This window comes from Trichosporon asahii (genome assembly GCF_000293215.1).
Source record: "Trichosporon asahii var. asahii CBS 2479 unplaced genomic scaffold scaffold00050, whole genome shotgun sequence".
NCBI lineage: Eukaryota > Fungi > Basidiomycota > Tremellomycetes > Trichosporonales > Trichosporonaceae > Trichosporon > Trichosporon asahii.
The window spans coordinates 1,740,582-1,753,091 of NW_014040874.1; the positions used below are offsets into that span (position 1 = coordinate 1,740,582).

General features: G+C 62.5%; 4 protein-coding genes across 4 annotated transcripts; 3 read left to right on the forward strand and 1 right to left on the reverse strand.

Moving 5' to 3' along the window:
* Positions 1 to 378: 378 nt before the first annotated feature.
* On the forward strand, positions 379 to 3,973 carry A1Q1_01848 (L-aminoadipate-semialdehyde dehydrogenase; the record flags this gene model as incomplete). The annotated part of the gene is made up of 4 exons (XM_014324856.1): positions 379 to 545; positions 605 to 1,267; positions 1,508 to 2,132; positions 2,195 to 3,973. The coding sequence occupies 4 exons, from the start codon at positions 379 to 381 to the stop codon at positions 3,971 to 3,973; spliced, it is 3,234 nt and encodes a 1,077-aa protein (XP_014180331.1).
* A 2,224-nt stretch (positions 3,974 to 6,197) lies between these two features.
* A1Q1_01849 (uncharacterized protein) lies at positions 6,198 to 8,257 on the forward strand (the record flags this gene model as incomplete). Its single annotated transcript, XM_014324857.1, has 3 exons — positions 6,198 to 6,221; positions 6,281 to 6,489; positions 6,586 to 8,257. The coding sequence occupies 3 exons, from the start codon at positions 6,198 to 6,200 to the stop codon at positions 8,255 to 8,257; spliced, it is 1,905 nt and encodes a 634-aa protein (XP_014180332.1).
* Positions 8,258 to 8,437: 180 nt separating this feature from the next.
* On the reverse strand, positions 8,438 to 9,888 carry A1Q1_01850 (uncharacterized protein; the record flags this gene model as incomplete). Its single annotated transcript, XM_014324858.1, has 7 exons — positions 8,438 to 8,681; positions 8,832 to 9,150; positions 9,234 to 9,289; positions 9,344 to 9,495; positions 9,673 to 9,709; positions 9,792 to 9,806; positions 9,854 to 9,888. The coding sequence occupies 7 exons, from the start codon at positions 9,886 to 9,888 to the stop codon at positions 8,438 to 8,440; spliced, it is 858 nt and encodes a 285-aa protein (XP_014180333.1).
* A 965-nt stretch (positions 9,889 to 10,853) lies between these two features.
* On the forward strand, positions 10,854 to 12,443 carry A1Q1_01851 (uncharacterized protein; the record flags this gene model as incomplete). Its single annotated transcript, XM_014324859.1, has 1 exon — positions 10,854 to 12,443. The coding sequence occupies one exon, from the start codon at positions 10,854 to 10,856 to the stop codon at positions 12,441 to 12,443; it is 1,590 nt and encodes a 529-aa protein (XP_014180334.1).
* Positions 12,444 to 12,510: the final 67 nt, after the last annotated feature.

A 12,510-nucleotide genomic window follows, 5' to 3' on the forward strand; every position in this document is an offset into this window, starting at 1 on the left:
GGGGGGGGCGCAGGAGGAGAGATGGAGGGCGCGGACGGCGGACCGGGCCGATTTTGGTTCAAGCGTGCATGCATATATGGTCTGCGGTGTGTAGTGGAAAGAGAGAGAGAGAGAGTGAGAGTTGTTGAGAGTTGCACTTAAGCTACCGGCCCGAACATCCCTTGACCCAGTGTCCCACTACCCATTACTCTTAGACTTACTCCACGACCAAGAGTCACTCGCGACATCGGGCTCGACTACGACTGCGACTGCGATCTTTGCCCGACCTCCGCAGCGCCCACCGCGCCCACTACCCCACGCTACTCGAGCAGCATCCCGGCGAACAACCTCGACAACTCCGGCCACGACCTCGGCACCACCCCCCACATACCTGCAGTCATGGTCGCCCCCGTCTTCCACGCCCGATCACTTACCGAACTCGTCGCGCTGCGAGCAGGTACGTCGTTCCCTGCCCTCGTCCAACTGACGAATGCAGAGACACAAGCCGACGAGCCCTTTGTGCACACCGGCGCGCCAGAGTTCGGCGATACGCTTCTTACACTGACGTAAGCCGCCGGCCCTTCTCCTTTCTCCTCTCTTTCCCAACTTTCCTGACATATTACAGATACTCAGACGTACAGCGTGCCGTGGACCGGCTAGCGGCGCACTATGCGTCGCTCGCCATGCAGCCCGAGGTGGAAGAGGGGGAGGAGCCGCCGGAACGCGTCATTGCTGTGCTGGTCAGCACGGCGGTGGACGAGAGTCTGCTCGAGATTGCGCTGGCCAAGTTGGGACTGACGAGCCTGCTCCTCAGCGTGAACAACAGCGCCGAGGCGGTCGCGCATCTCTGCGCCGAGACGGGGGCGACGCACCTGATTCACGGACCGAAGTATGCGTCCGTCGCGGCCGAGGCGGCGCGGATCCTCAACGGTGACCGTGAGGACCCCGGCACAGGGTCGCTCGCTCCAACGACATTAGCACAGCCCATTCAGAACGGCTCGAAGGCCAGGACAACCGCGCCGAGGCTACAGCTCGTCGAGGACAGACGGTTCCCGCTCTGGGGGCCTGGGGGCGTGCGCTCCGCCAAGATCTGCGCGTTCCCACCCCGCCTGAGCCCCGAGCAGGAGAGCAGACGCACCTGTGTGATTCTGCACAGCAGCGGCTCGACGGGGTTCCCGAAACCCGTTTTCGTCACGCACTACGGCATGGTCGCCAACGCCGCCGTCAGCGTGCCCAAGACGGGTTTCAGCGCGCTGCCGCTGTATCATGGCTTTGGACATTTCTCTATGTAAGTTGCGTGCTGTGCTGGAGAGGTCGGGGATGGTGGTCAGGATGGTGGCGAAGGGGGTGGGAGCGAGCGCGGGGAATCCGAGCGAGCTAGCCAACATTAGCGTGAAGTTTGGACCGGCTGGGCTGTGTGATGGCTATGGGATGGCCGACGGGGGATGTAGAGGGCCGATCGGATGGGAGGCGCGATCAGCCTTAGCGCTGAGAGTCTGAGAGTGGTGGCATGATTACGGCTCGATAGCCGAGGAGGCGCCGCATTGCTGACACCCAGTTTCCGCTGCCTGTACCACGGCAAGGCATTCACGCTCCTCCCGCCTCACTGGCCGATCACGGCCGCGAACATTGTGCGCTGCATTGCTTCCTCGCCCACTCCGCCAGTACAGCACTTTGCCGTGCCCTACGTCCTGAAGCTGCTCGCCGAAAGCCCGGCGGGTGTCCAGTCGCTCGCGTCCATGGAGGCCGTATCCTTTGCGGGCGCCGCGGTGCCGGACGAGCTAGGCGACCGGCTCGTGTCAGCCGGCGTCCCGCTCTACTCTCAATACGGCACGACCGAGACAGGCGCCCTGCTCACGAGCCGGCGGGACTATACCGCCGACAAGGCGTGGAACTGGCTCCGCGTCGAGGGCCTCATTGCGTCCTACCTCGACCTCGTGCCGCGGGGGAGCGGGACGTACGAGGCCGTCGTCCGCGACGGCTGGCCAGGCAAGGTCATGAGTAACCGCGAGGATGGGGCTTACTGCACGAAAGACCTCTTCGTGAAGCACCCCGAGCACGACGACTGGGTCAAATACGTCGGCCGCCTCGACGACACGCTCACCCTCACGCTCGGCGAGAAGACGAACCCGGTTCCGATCGAGCTCGACATTGTGAGTTGAAAGGGTTGCATGTTGGCTGACGTTACTAGCGGGGCAACTCGCCACTGATCCAGGAATGCATCGTGTTCGGCGACGGGCGGCCGCAGGTCGGCGCCCTGCTGCTGCCGTCCGAGACGGGGGCCGAGCTCTCGCGCAACCGCGCAGCGTACGTCGAAGCCGTGTGGCCCGTGATTGCGGCTGCGAACGCGCGTGCGCCAAGCCACTCCCGCCTGCTTCCCGAGATGGTCGAGATCCTAGCCCCGGGCACCGAAGTCCCCGTCGCGACCAAGATGAGCATCCTCCGGCCCGCGTGTTATCGCAAGTTTGCCCCGATCATCGACGAGGTGTACCGGCGTTTCGAGGGCGGGAGCGGCGCAGTGGAGAAAAGGAGGATAGACGGGGAGAACGAGGCAGAGACGTATCTCCTCGAACTCCTTGGACGGACACTGGGCAGCCGAGCAGAGGGGATCACGCGGGAGACGGACCTGTTCGCCTTTGGTGTCGACTCGCTGCAGGCCACACGCGTGCGGAACACGGCGCAGAAGGAACTCGACCTCGGGGGCGCGACACTGGGCCAGAACGTGGTGTACGAGTACCCGAGTGTATCGAAACTCGCCGAGCACATTCTCGCTGTCGCCTCGCACTCTGTCCATGCCAACGGGACCCGCAGCGCTTACGACGAGATGGAGGCCATGGCGTCCAAGTGGGCTGCGCGGGTCGTCCCCGCCACGCCGCGCAGAAGGGCCCCAGGCGACCCCGTCATCCTCGTCACGGGCGCGACGGGGAGTCTGGGCGCGCACGCTGTGGCCTGTCTCCTCCGCCGGCCGGACGTGCGCATCATCTGTCTCTCGCGCGCGGCCTCGCACGCTGACAGTCAGGACCGGCTCGCGCACTCCTTCGCGCTGCGCCGCCTCGAGCCAGACTGGTCCCGGATCTCCAGCTACGCCGGGGACCTGACGCTGCCCGACCTGGGACTCGGAGACGCCCTCGCCGACGTCCGCGACTCAATCACCGGCGTACTCCACCTCGCGTGGCCCGTCAACTTTGCCGCCGCGCTGGGGAGCTTCGAGCCCTCGGTGGCCGGGGTGGTGAACCTGCTCAACCTGACGCAGGGCTCGCCACTGGCGCCCAAGCCGGGGTTCTTCTTCGCCTCGTCCGTTGGCGCCGTGCAGGCCGCCGACGCTCCGACCATCATGGAAAACTTCTCCGACCGACCGGCCGACGCGGGCGCGACGGGGTATGCGCGGAGCAAGTGGGTCGTTGAGCGTGTGCTCGCGCAGACGCGGGGCACGGTGCTCCGCATCGGCCAGCTGGTGGGTGACAGCACGCACGGCGTGTGGAACGAGACAGAGGCGTGGCCCCTCATGTTCCGCTCTGCTGTTAGCACAGGCGCACTCCCGGCTCTCGAGGAGGAGGTCGGGTGGCTCCCTGTCGATCAGGCGGGAGAGGCCGTGGCCCAGGCTGCCCTCGCATCCTCAGGGGATGGTGTGCTGCACATTCTGAACCGGCATACTGCACCTTTCGCGTCGATCCTGGCCGGCCTCCGCCAAGCCGGCGTGGCGTTTGAGACCGTGCCGCGCCGAGAGTGGCTCAGGCGGCTGGCCGAGAGCGATCCCGACGTGGCGGCGAATCCGACGCGCAAGCTGCTCCCGTTCTACGAGGGACGGATCGGGGGCGACATAGAGAAGGCGCGCCCTGCTTTCGATACGAGGAAGGCCGAGGAGAGGTGTCAGGTCATGCGCGGCCTTGGACCTATTGACGACGGCCTCGTGAGCAAGTGGGTCGAGGTGTGGCGAGAGTCGGGCTTCTTTCCCCCGTCTTCGCCTGTGCAGTCTGTGCAGAATGGACACTGAAATCTTAGAGGAGCGTAGAGATAGAAGGGGCGTTGCCTACAGTGGGATGTGTTGTAACCCGTAGTCTGACTTGTGCTGTTTGTGCTGCAGTACCCAATGCCATGCTCTTGCTTCTTGCTTCTCGCTTCTTGAGCTTTGATCGTCTCTCAGAACCCGAAGGGGCCGCTGGCTGACGTGATCAACACTGATGTACAAGACCTCAACGCCAGCCCCACGAACATGAATGCCATGACGACCCTCCTTTCCTTGCTGAGAAAGAGAGAGAGCAACGGGCATGCCGCCTTGTGCCGCGCCGAAGTGGGCTTAGATAGCCCAGATAACCGTGTCAAGGTGCACCCCAGCGATAACTGTTCCTGGAGGCGCCCAAGATAACCCGAAGATAGCCGCTATGCCTTCATTCCGTCACGCCCCAAGATGCCAACGTCAACAACAGGCCCCGGCCCGATCTGCCTGAGAACATCACTGTATAGTCCGTCTGTAGCCGTGTCGAAGCGTGCGGACGCGTAACTCTGCGGCACACTGGAGCGTGCGGTGACTGATATCGTCGGGGCTTCTCTGCGGCTAAACCAGTAAGCCGCCGCGAACCGCTGATCGCCGCGAGGACTGCTCCGCTTCCACACGTCATCTCCGAGCCCACAGCTAAAGCAGCTAAAGCCGGCACTTACCGCCGTCCCCTGTCGTCCGCTGCATCAGTGAGCATGTGTCTTCGGCTAGGTGCAGAAAGTTGAGAGACGCAATGGCCGTCTTGAACCGTTGCGATATGATGTCAGTTCCTGGCCATGATGGCTCGCCGCTGATATCTCATGCATCGTAGCCGCTCTGTGCCGCTCTCCAGAAAGAGAGACCCGGCACTTGCCGGGCGCTACAGTGACATGTGTGTGCATGTGTCTTCGGCAGCGGCGATGCCGAACGTCAAGCCCGGAGCGAGTCGCGGTATCGTGATGTCACGGCGGAAGTGGTGGCCGTTGTTCACGTCCGACGTGATCTGCAGGCCGCGTTGTGCCGACGATTAGAGCCTCGATGCCGGTACTTGCCGGGACAAGGACAAATACGCAATGCAAAGAGAGTCTCAAGTGGTAGGGTATCGAGATCGCTCGAGCACAGTAGTGGTGAAGAGGGGAGAAGCAAGTTACGTTTCGACGGCCGTTAACTATCTTGCGGGGGCAAGCGCAAGCGCGTATGGAGATCCCTCTCACGCCGCGATATCCACGAATAATCCGAAGCCCGACAGGCCTACAACGAGCGGCGAACGTGAGATCGCCCAGACTCGAGCCGCACCGTGCCGACCGGGCCGGCAGCCACTGGGAAGCTAAGCTTGGCTGACATCTCTACTTTCGCCTGCAGATGCCGATCCAGTCTGCAACTCCGTCTTATGCCGTCGCCCGCTTGATACCGTTTCCCCTCACACGATGAGACGGCGGTGCCCGCAAGTTGTGCTAGACGAATGGCCGGCCGAAGCAGCGACAATGCACCGCCAGATGCCGCCGAGGTCGGAACGAATGCTAATACCTTGAGTTGCCGTCAGTTACCTATGCTTTCGAACCGTGTCCAGTGTTGACGGCGCTTCCGGGCCGGAGCGGCCAAGCACCGGCCAGGTGGGAGAGGGTGTTGTGCGGTGGAGAGTGAAATCTCCCCCAGATCCTTGTCCTGACGTCTTGACCCTGCACTCCCTCCCATACCTGTCGGTTTCCCCGCTGCTCTCTGCAGCTCTGCACTGAACTGAAGGTTGATTCCAGGAACTCGCAATTCGAACCTTGCGCATTAAGGGTCGTTTATTCTGCCATTCTCATGCAGACGACACGAATGACCCGAGCATCAGGGCCCCGGCACCCGGCCCGGGGCTCCCGGCTCCCCCAACCAAGCCACCCAGGCGCTGACTCGATCATGTAAGCCCACCCTCGTGCGCTCTCCAGGCGCCTCAGGTGGCCCAGCTGGAAGAGCCCCGCTGGGCCTCATCCTGCCAGAGCCACCGCGGCCACCTCCCCGCCCTTACGCCGTGCACGCGCACTTAGCCGCAAGAGCCGGGGGAATACGACCGCCAAGAACCCAGAATACCGGTATCGAAGCGCTCGCTGCGTGCAGCAGAAACAGGCTGCTCAGAGCTAGCCGTGATATGCCGGCTGTCGACACCCGGCCAAGGCAAGCGAGGGTCGAAAGAGGAGATTATAAGTCTGCGTGCCGTGTCGATCCTGGTTTTTTCCTCCATCAACATCTGCTGGCCACCATGTCTCCCACCACACCACCGACAGTGAGTCCACCCCTCCCCGCGACACGACGACAAAGGGGAGCCAACCCGCTGACAGCCAGGCTGACCTGTCCCCCGTCAAGTCGACGGACAAGGACGACATTCTGCACGACGAGTCGGTCCTCACCCACGGCGACAAGGGGCACCATGGACATAACAAGAACGCGGCGCTCGAGGCGCTCGGCGAGGGAGAGCGCATCGTGATGACCGACGAGGACTCGCGCCGTATCTGCCGCAAGATCGACAGGGCGATCATGCCGGTGCTCATGTGGTGAGTGTTTGGTCCAAGCGTTTGTGACATGTGAGGCACGCTTGTGGAGCGTGGTACCGAGCCCCGTGTCGGTCAGGTGCACGGGTCGTGGAGCAGCGGCGCAGCCCATCACGACCTCCGCGATCCCGGCGATGGCGAAACCCAAACATTCGGGCGATTACGTGGGAGCGATCGCACTAGAAGGCGGGAAGCTCCTGCGCGTATTAGCGCCGAAAGGGAATTGTTGGGTGGGCACACAAGGGGTTGCGGGGACCCCAGCGGGACGGGTGGCGGCGGCGGCGAGATATGCGCCGAAAACGTCCCCCCATATCCTCGAGTCGCGAGACTTGTACCCACAGACGCGAGAGAAGCATGGCTAACGAACAGGGTGTACTTCCTGCAGATTCTGGACAAGTCGGCGGTCGGCTATGGCGCTGCATTCGGCATGCGTGAGCAGACGCACCTCGTCGGCAACCAGTACTCGCTCATCTCGTCTTCGGGATACTGGGCGCAGCTTGCTCTCTGCGCCGGCCCCACGGCCGCACTCATCGTCAAGGTGCCTACGCGCATCCTCATGTCCGCGTGCATCTTCTGCTGGGGTGTGAGCATGATCGGTCTCGCATTCTCCAAGTCGTTCGGCCCGCTCCTCTGCAACCGTTTCCTGCTCGGACTCTTTGAGGCCGTCAACATCCCCCTCTTCACCGTCATCACGACGACGTGGTACCGCAGGCACGAGCAGCCGCTGCGCATTGCGCTCTGGTACGGCACGAACGGCGTCGCTTCCATGCTCGGCTCGCTGCTGACATGGGCGCTGAGCTTCATCACCACGGGCCCGTTGTACGTGTACCAGATCCTCTTCCTGTTCGTCGGCCTCGTCACCGTCCTCACCGCCCCGCTGCTTTACTGGCGCCTTGACAACAACCCCGCCACTGCGCGCTTCCTGACGCCAATGGAGCGCAAGATGGCCGTCGAGCGCCTCCGCGACAACAACACGGGTGTCGAGAACAAGACGATCCGCTGGGACCAGGTTCGCGAGGTCTTCCTCTCTATTCCGGTCTGGTTCTACTTCCTCCTCATTTTCTGCATCAACACGGTCGCGGCCGTCACGAACACCTTTGGTCCCCTGCTCATCAAGGGCTTTGGCTTCAACGCGCGCCAGACCATTCTGCTCAACATTCCCTTCGGCTTTGTGCAGACCGCCGTCTGCCTCGGTGGATGCTACCTCGCGACCCGGTTCCGGTACAAGGGCATCGTCTTCATTGCGTTCATGGTCCCGTGTGTGATCGGTGCTGCGCTCCTCTACGCCCTGACGCCGGACCAGGCGCGCGGCGCAATGCTGGCGGGCTACTACCTGATCGGCTTCCTGTTCGGCGGCAACCCGCTGATGTTCTCCTGGGTTGCGGCCAACGTTGCTGGCCACACCAAGAAGTCGCTCACGATCTCGCTGTGCAACTCTGGTCTTGCTGTCGGCAACATTGTCGGCCCCTTCCTGTTCCAGGAGAAGGACGCGCCGCGCTACCACCCCGGTTTGGGCGGTGTGCTCGGCCTCTTCGTCGCCAGCATGGGCCTCACGGTCGGCCTCTGGGGCGTCCTCCTCGTCATGAACAAGCGCAAGGAGGCCGAGCGCGTCGCGCACGGCAAGCCCGCAAAGATCCACAACTCGTCCCTCAACGCCAAGTTCTCCCAGGCCGACGAGACGCAGGTCGACGCCAACGGAAACCCCCTCGGCCAGCAGGCGTTCCTCGACCTCACCGACCAGCAGAACGACGAGTTCGTCTACACGTACTAAGCGGCTCTGGACGCTGTGTGCATGGGTTATATTGTTTCTTGTCACAAGTAGTTTTTAGTCATCACTCAATCATTTAGTCATAAAGTAGGGGTTAGTCATCGGGTAGAGTAGTGTAGCAGTGTACGTCATGCAGTCTTCATCTCAACATACCTACGTCGCTACAAGTCCCAACAACAATTATCAGCAAGCCGTGCTCAACGGGAAGTGCGGCTTGCACGCCTCCTCGTCGTTGGTAAGCACCTGGTTCGCCTCGTCTGATTTGGACGCGTGGATCGACTTGCCGCCCAGCACAGACGAGACAGTATCGGCAAAGTCGGCCATGGAGCTGAATGTCCAGTCGGGCTCAAAGTCCTCCTGACCCGTGACGCCGAGGTGCGCGCCCTTGCGATCAATCCAGGCGCCCTTGAAGCCGAGTTTGCGACCGCTATGGAAGTCAGCGAGCGCGTTCGAGTCAACCTTCGGCTCCGTAAACTGAAAAGGCAGGGACACGCCACGGACCCCCAACAGGATCGGATCGAGCCAGGCGCATGTAGGCAAAATCCAGCGGAGCTTACGTAGAACACAGTCGACTCACGGTTCGAGATCGTGCAGCTTGCTATTGGCGACAATGAGAATCTCCCTCGGCTCGGTCCCGAATTGATCAAAGTCCTTGCTCATGGCGTATTCAAAGTTCTGCGCGCTGGGCTTGTAGCTCCCAATATCGGCCGCTGTGTAGACTGCGTCAAAGTTGAAGCCGCGCTCGAGCACGCGCCGCGTCCCCTCGAAACTGCGGTTGTCCACGTTGCTCAGCACTGTCAGCTTGAAGCCGAGCTCGTGCAGCTTCTTCAGCGCGTCGGCACTGTCGGGGAACTCGGGCCAGCGTGGGCAGCTGTACCCGAACAGTTCGGCGTCACCTTATCGTTAGCATGGGGTGTTGCCGAGCTCGGTCGCCGGTCGCCGGGCGTGTGGTGTCATTCCCCGGCCGTTACATACTCACGCTGCGTCCACTTCAGACCGAGCTCGTCCGCTGCCTGTTCGTACGCGTGCTCCAGACTGGACGGTCAGTATGGTCCGATTCTCCAGGGCCAGCATTCAAATAGGACTCACACGTCCGGGTAAAGTGTGCGCGGCTGGTCGCCTTCAATGTGCTGCGCATGCTTGCCAACAGTGGCGAGGATGGTGTCCGGGTCCGGCGCGCCGGGCTGGTCGCTCAGCGGTTTCAGTGCGTCCTTCATGCCCGTTTCCCAATCAATGAGGGTCTGTAGGTTAGCCAGCGGCATCGATTAGAGGTTGGCTGGACGCTGATAAGGCTCCTGATTTCGATCTGCAGTCTCTCGGGGGGGGGGGTGAACGTGCACAGCAGCAGGCTTGAGACCACCGGCTCAAACCCGCGGGTTGACGGTAGGTGTTCATCTTGGCCCCGGCGAAGCACTCACGCCGTAACAGTCAAACTGCAGCACCCTGTTGTCAGCCCTGACCCCGCAGGCTTGAGACCACCGGCTCAAACCCGCGGGTTGACGGTAGGTGTTCATCTTGGCCCCGGCGAAGCACTCACGCCGTAACAGTCAAACTGCAGCACCCTGTTGTCAGCCCTGACCCCGCGACGCGTCGACTCACTTGAATCTTGCGAGGTCTTCCTTTGCGAGGGGCATTGTGAGCTGGTGATTGACGTATGGTCTAAAGTCAAGATTGTGCACGTTCACGTTGGCTGGCACGAGCGGGGATCTCGACTCGGTCCTGCATGTGTGCGGGAACGCACGGTTGCTCTCGGCATGGCAGCGGCGGGCAGAGAGAGGCGTAAGAGGCGTCGTACTGGAGGTCTAGTGCCTTGCATAGTGGGGCACCGATGTTTTCGACACCTCTGACCTGTCAACAATCATGACGTCGTTTTGCCACCGGACACTGAGCAACGATGCTCGTGGACGGTCGTGGAGGCGGCGGTTGGAGGCAGGGAATGACGATTCCAGCAGACGCTCAAAGATACTCGGTGCTCGAAGCGACGGCTGATACCAATGCGAGGCTGACGGCAGCGGGCGGGTGCTGACCTCAGCCGAGAGCAACGCCGCCGTGCAGCTCATGCTCTGAGCAGCAGCTCGCCGGGTCAGGCTACGAGCTCGTGCACGCGCAACACGTCCACCACATGCCCAGACTGTGTCTATTGCAGGGGCCCATGCATTCGCTTCACTTGGAGCGTGAATTGATTGATGCCTGACCGGATGCAATCACCTGTGCGTACGCACGACGTCTGCCATTAGCGGATGACATCACCCATCGGGCCCTCGATGGAGAGATAAGACGCCGATCGTCCACTTCCTTCTCCAACTTTTTTTCCTTTGCTCCGCTCGATCTTATACTATAGACGCACATAACTTGCACATAGAACAACACTGTGGCCTGGCTTGCCTGGCAATAAGACAAGAGACTAGATCGATAGATGGTTAGAAGAGCAGGGGCATCACGACATCACAACTTGGGATACCGAGGGTTCCTATCGGGCCCGAAGATCGGCCGACGCTGGATTAACACTACGAGACTTGAGATCCTAGCGACGACGCCTCGTGCCATTTGACTCTTCACGACTTCACGACGTGCTTCCACCGACGGGCACCGAGACGCCATGTCCCTCCTCGCTCCCGCGGTACCGGCCGAGCTCTCCCCGCGACTCGGCCTCTCTTCCCCCCGAACTCCCTGCACTCCCCGGACTCCCCGGACTCCCCGGACACCGCTCTCTTACTCGCCCCTCCCCTCCCCCTCCCTCCTCACAACCTACACGCAGTCGTACACTCTCTGCCCCTCCCCCACGCCGCGCATCACAATCCCACACCTGAGCTATCCGCACCTCCTCGCATTGATCCTCACGTACGCCGACGCAGACACACTCCTCACGTTCCGCGCCACGTCCTCCTACTTCAAGATCTGGATCGACGGGGCGCTAGCCCGGCATCTCGTGTTTGGACGGCGGAACGCACGCGCCTCACTGGATAGGGGCAGTCTGGCGGTCACGTCAGCTGGCGAGCAGGCTATCGGCGTGGGGTTCTTCAAGGCCTGCGCGCCGCCGGAGCGGGACGCGAGCCCGTGCGCCATGATACGGATATCGGCACGTCCGAGCCTGGCTGCGACACAACCACCGCGACAACGACGGCGAAGCTCGGCGGGCTCGGCGGCGGGCTCTGCAGCCAGCTCGACGGCCAGCTCGGCGGCCAGCTCGACGGCCAGCTCGACGGCCAGCTCGACGGCCCCGAGCCTGCATCCCGAGACGACGCAGGTGGCCGAGAAGAGCGAGCCCGACCGAGTGTGCGACCGCGTGTGTCCGAGTGACACATGGCGCGGCCGGAAACGCAAAAAGACCCCCACCCCCGGCGTCGGCGTGCAGGACACGCTGACCTATGCGCGTCAAGTCGTGCGGCGGTGCCAAGTCCTCGACCTCGTGGGCGGGGTACCCTGTTCGGGTCTGTTGCCGTTACTTTCCTCGCTCTCGTCCGTGCACACAGTCCGTCTACGGGCTGACCCGCGGCAGTATCCATACTCGGAGATTGGCGCCGCGCGGCGCGTAACCTTCTCTCGCGCGCTCGGCTCTACGTCGGGGGGATTGTTTGCGCCCGTGGTGCTCGTCGAGGACTGTCTGAGAGGTACGCTGCACCAGGTCTTGACGGTGCAGTATGACCCGAGACATCCCCATCTTCCCCGCCTGAGCTTGCAGCCCTTCGCCCTCGGGCCGAGGCTGAGGACGCTCACCGTCATCTTTAGACCGATCAGGGAGCCCGTACGAGGGACGGTGTACAAGCGCACCGTCTGCCCGGGGATGTTCCGCCAGCTGCTGGCTCCGGCACTCGCGTGTCTCGAACAAGGCGTGAGCATGCGCATAGTCGGGCTGGAGGATATGCCCGATGCCGTCTTTGGCCTGGACGCCGGAGGCTCTGCCGGAGGTTCTGCCGGAGGTCCTGCCGGAGGCTCCGACAGCGCCGAGAAGGTAGAAGGGGAAGGAGGGGGCAAAGGGCGGAGGGAGGCGGCGTTCCGCCTCGCCATTGCTGAAGGGTGGGCGCAGCGTCATCCCGAGGTTGGGAGGGACGAGGCGCTCGTCCTGGGACAGGAGGCGGCGCAGGGCGTCCTCATCCAGAGCGCGCAGGCGTACAGGGCCGAGATTGGAGAGAGGGAGTGGGCGATCGAGGCAGAGGAGGAATCGTGCGCGCTGGCACCGAGGTTTTAAGTACCTGTCTGTGGGCTTGTACGAACATGCATGCTTTGCTCTATTATTCTTTTTACGTTACATATTC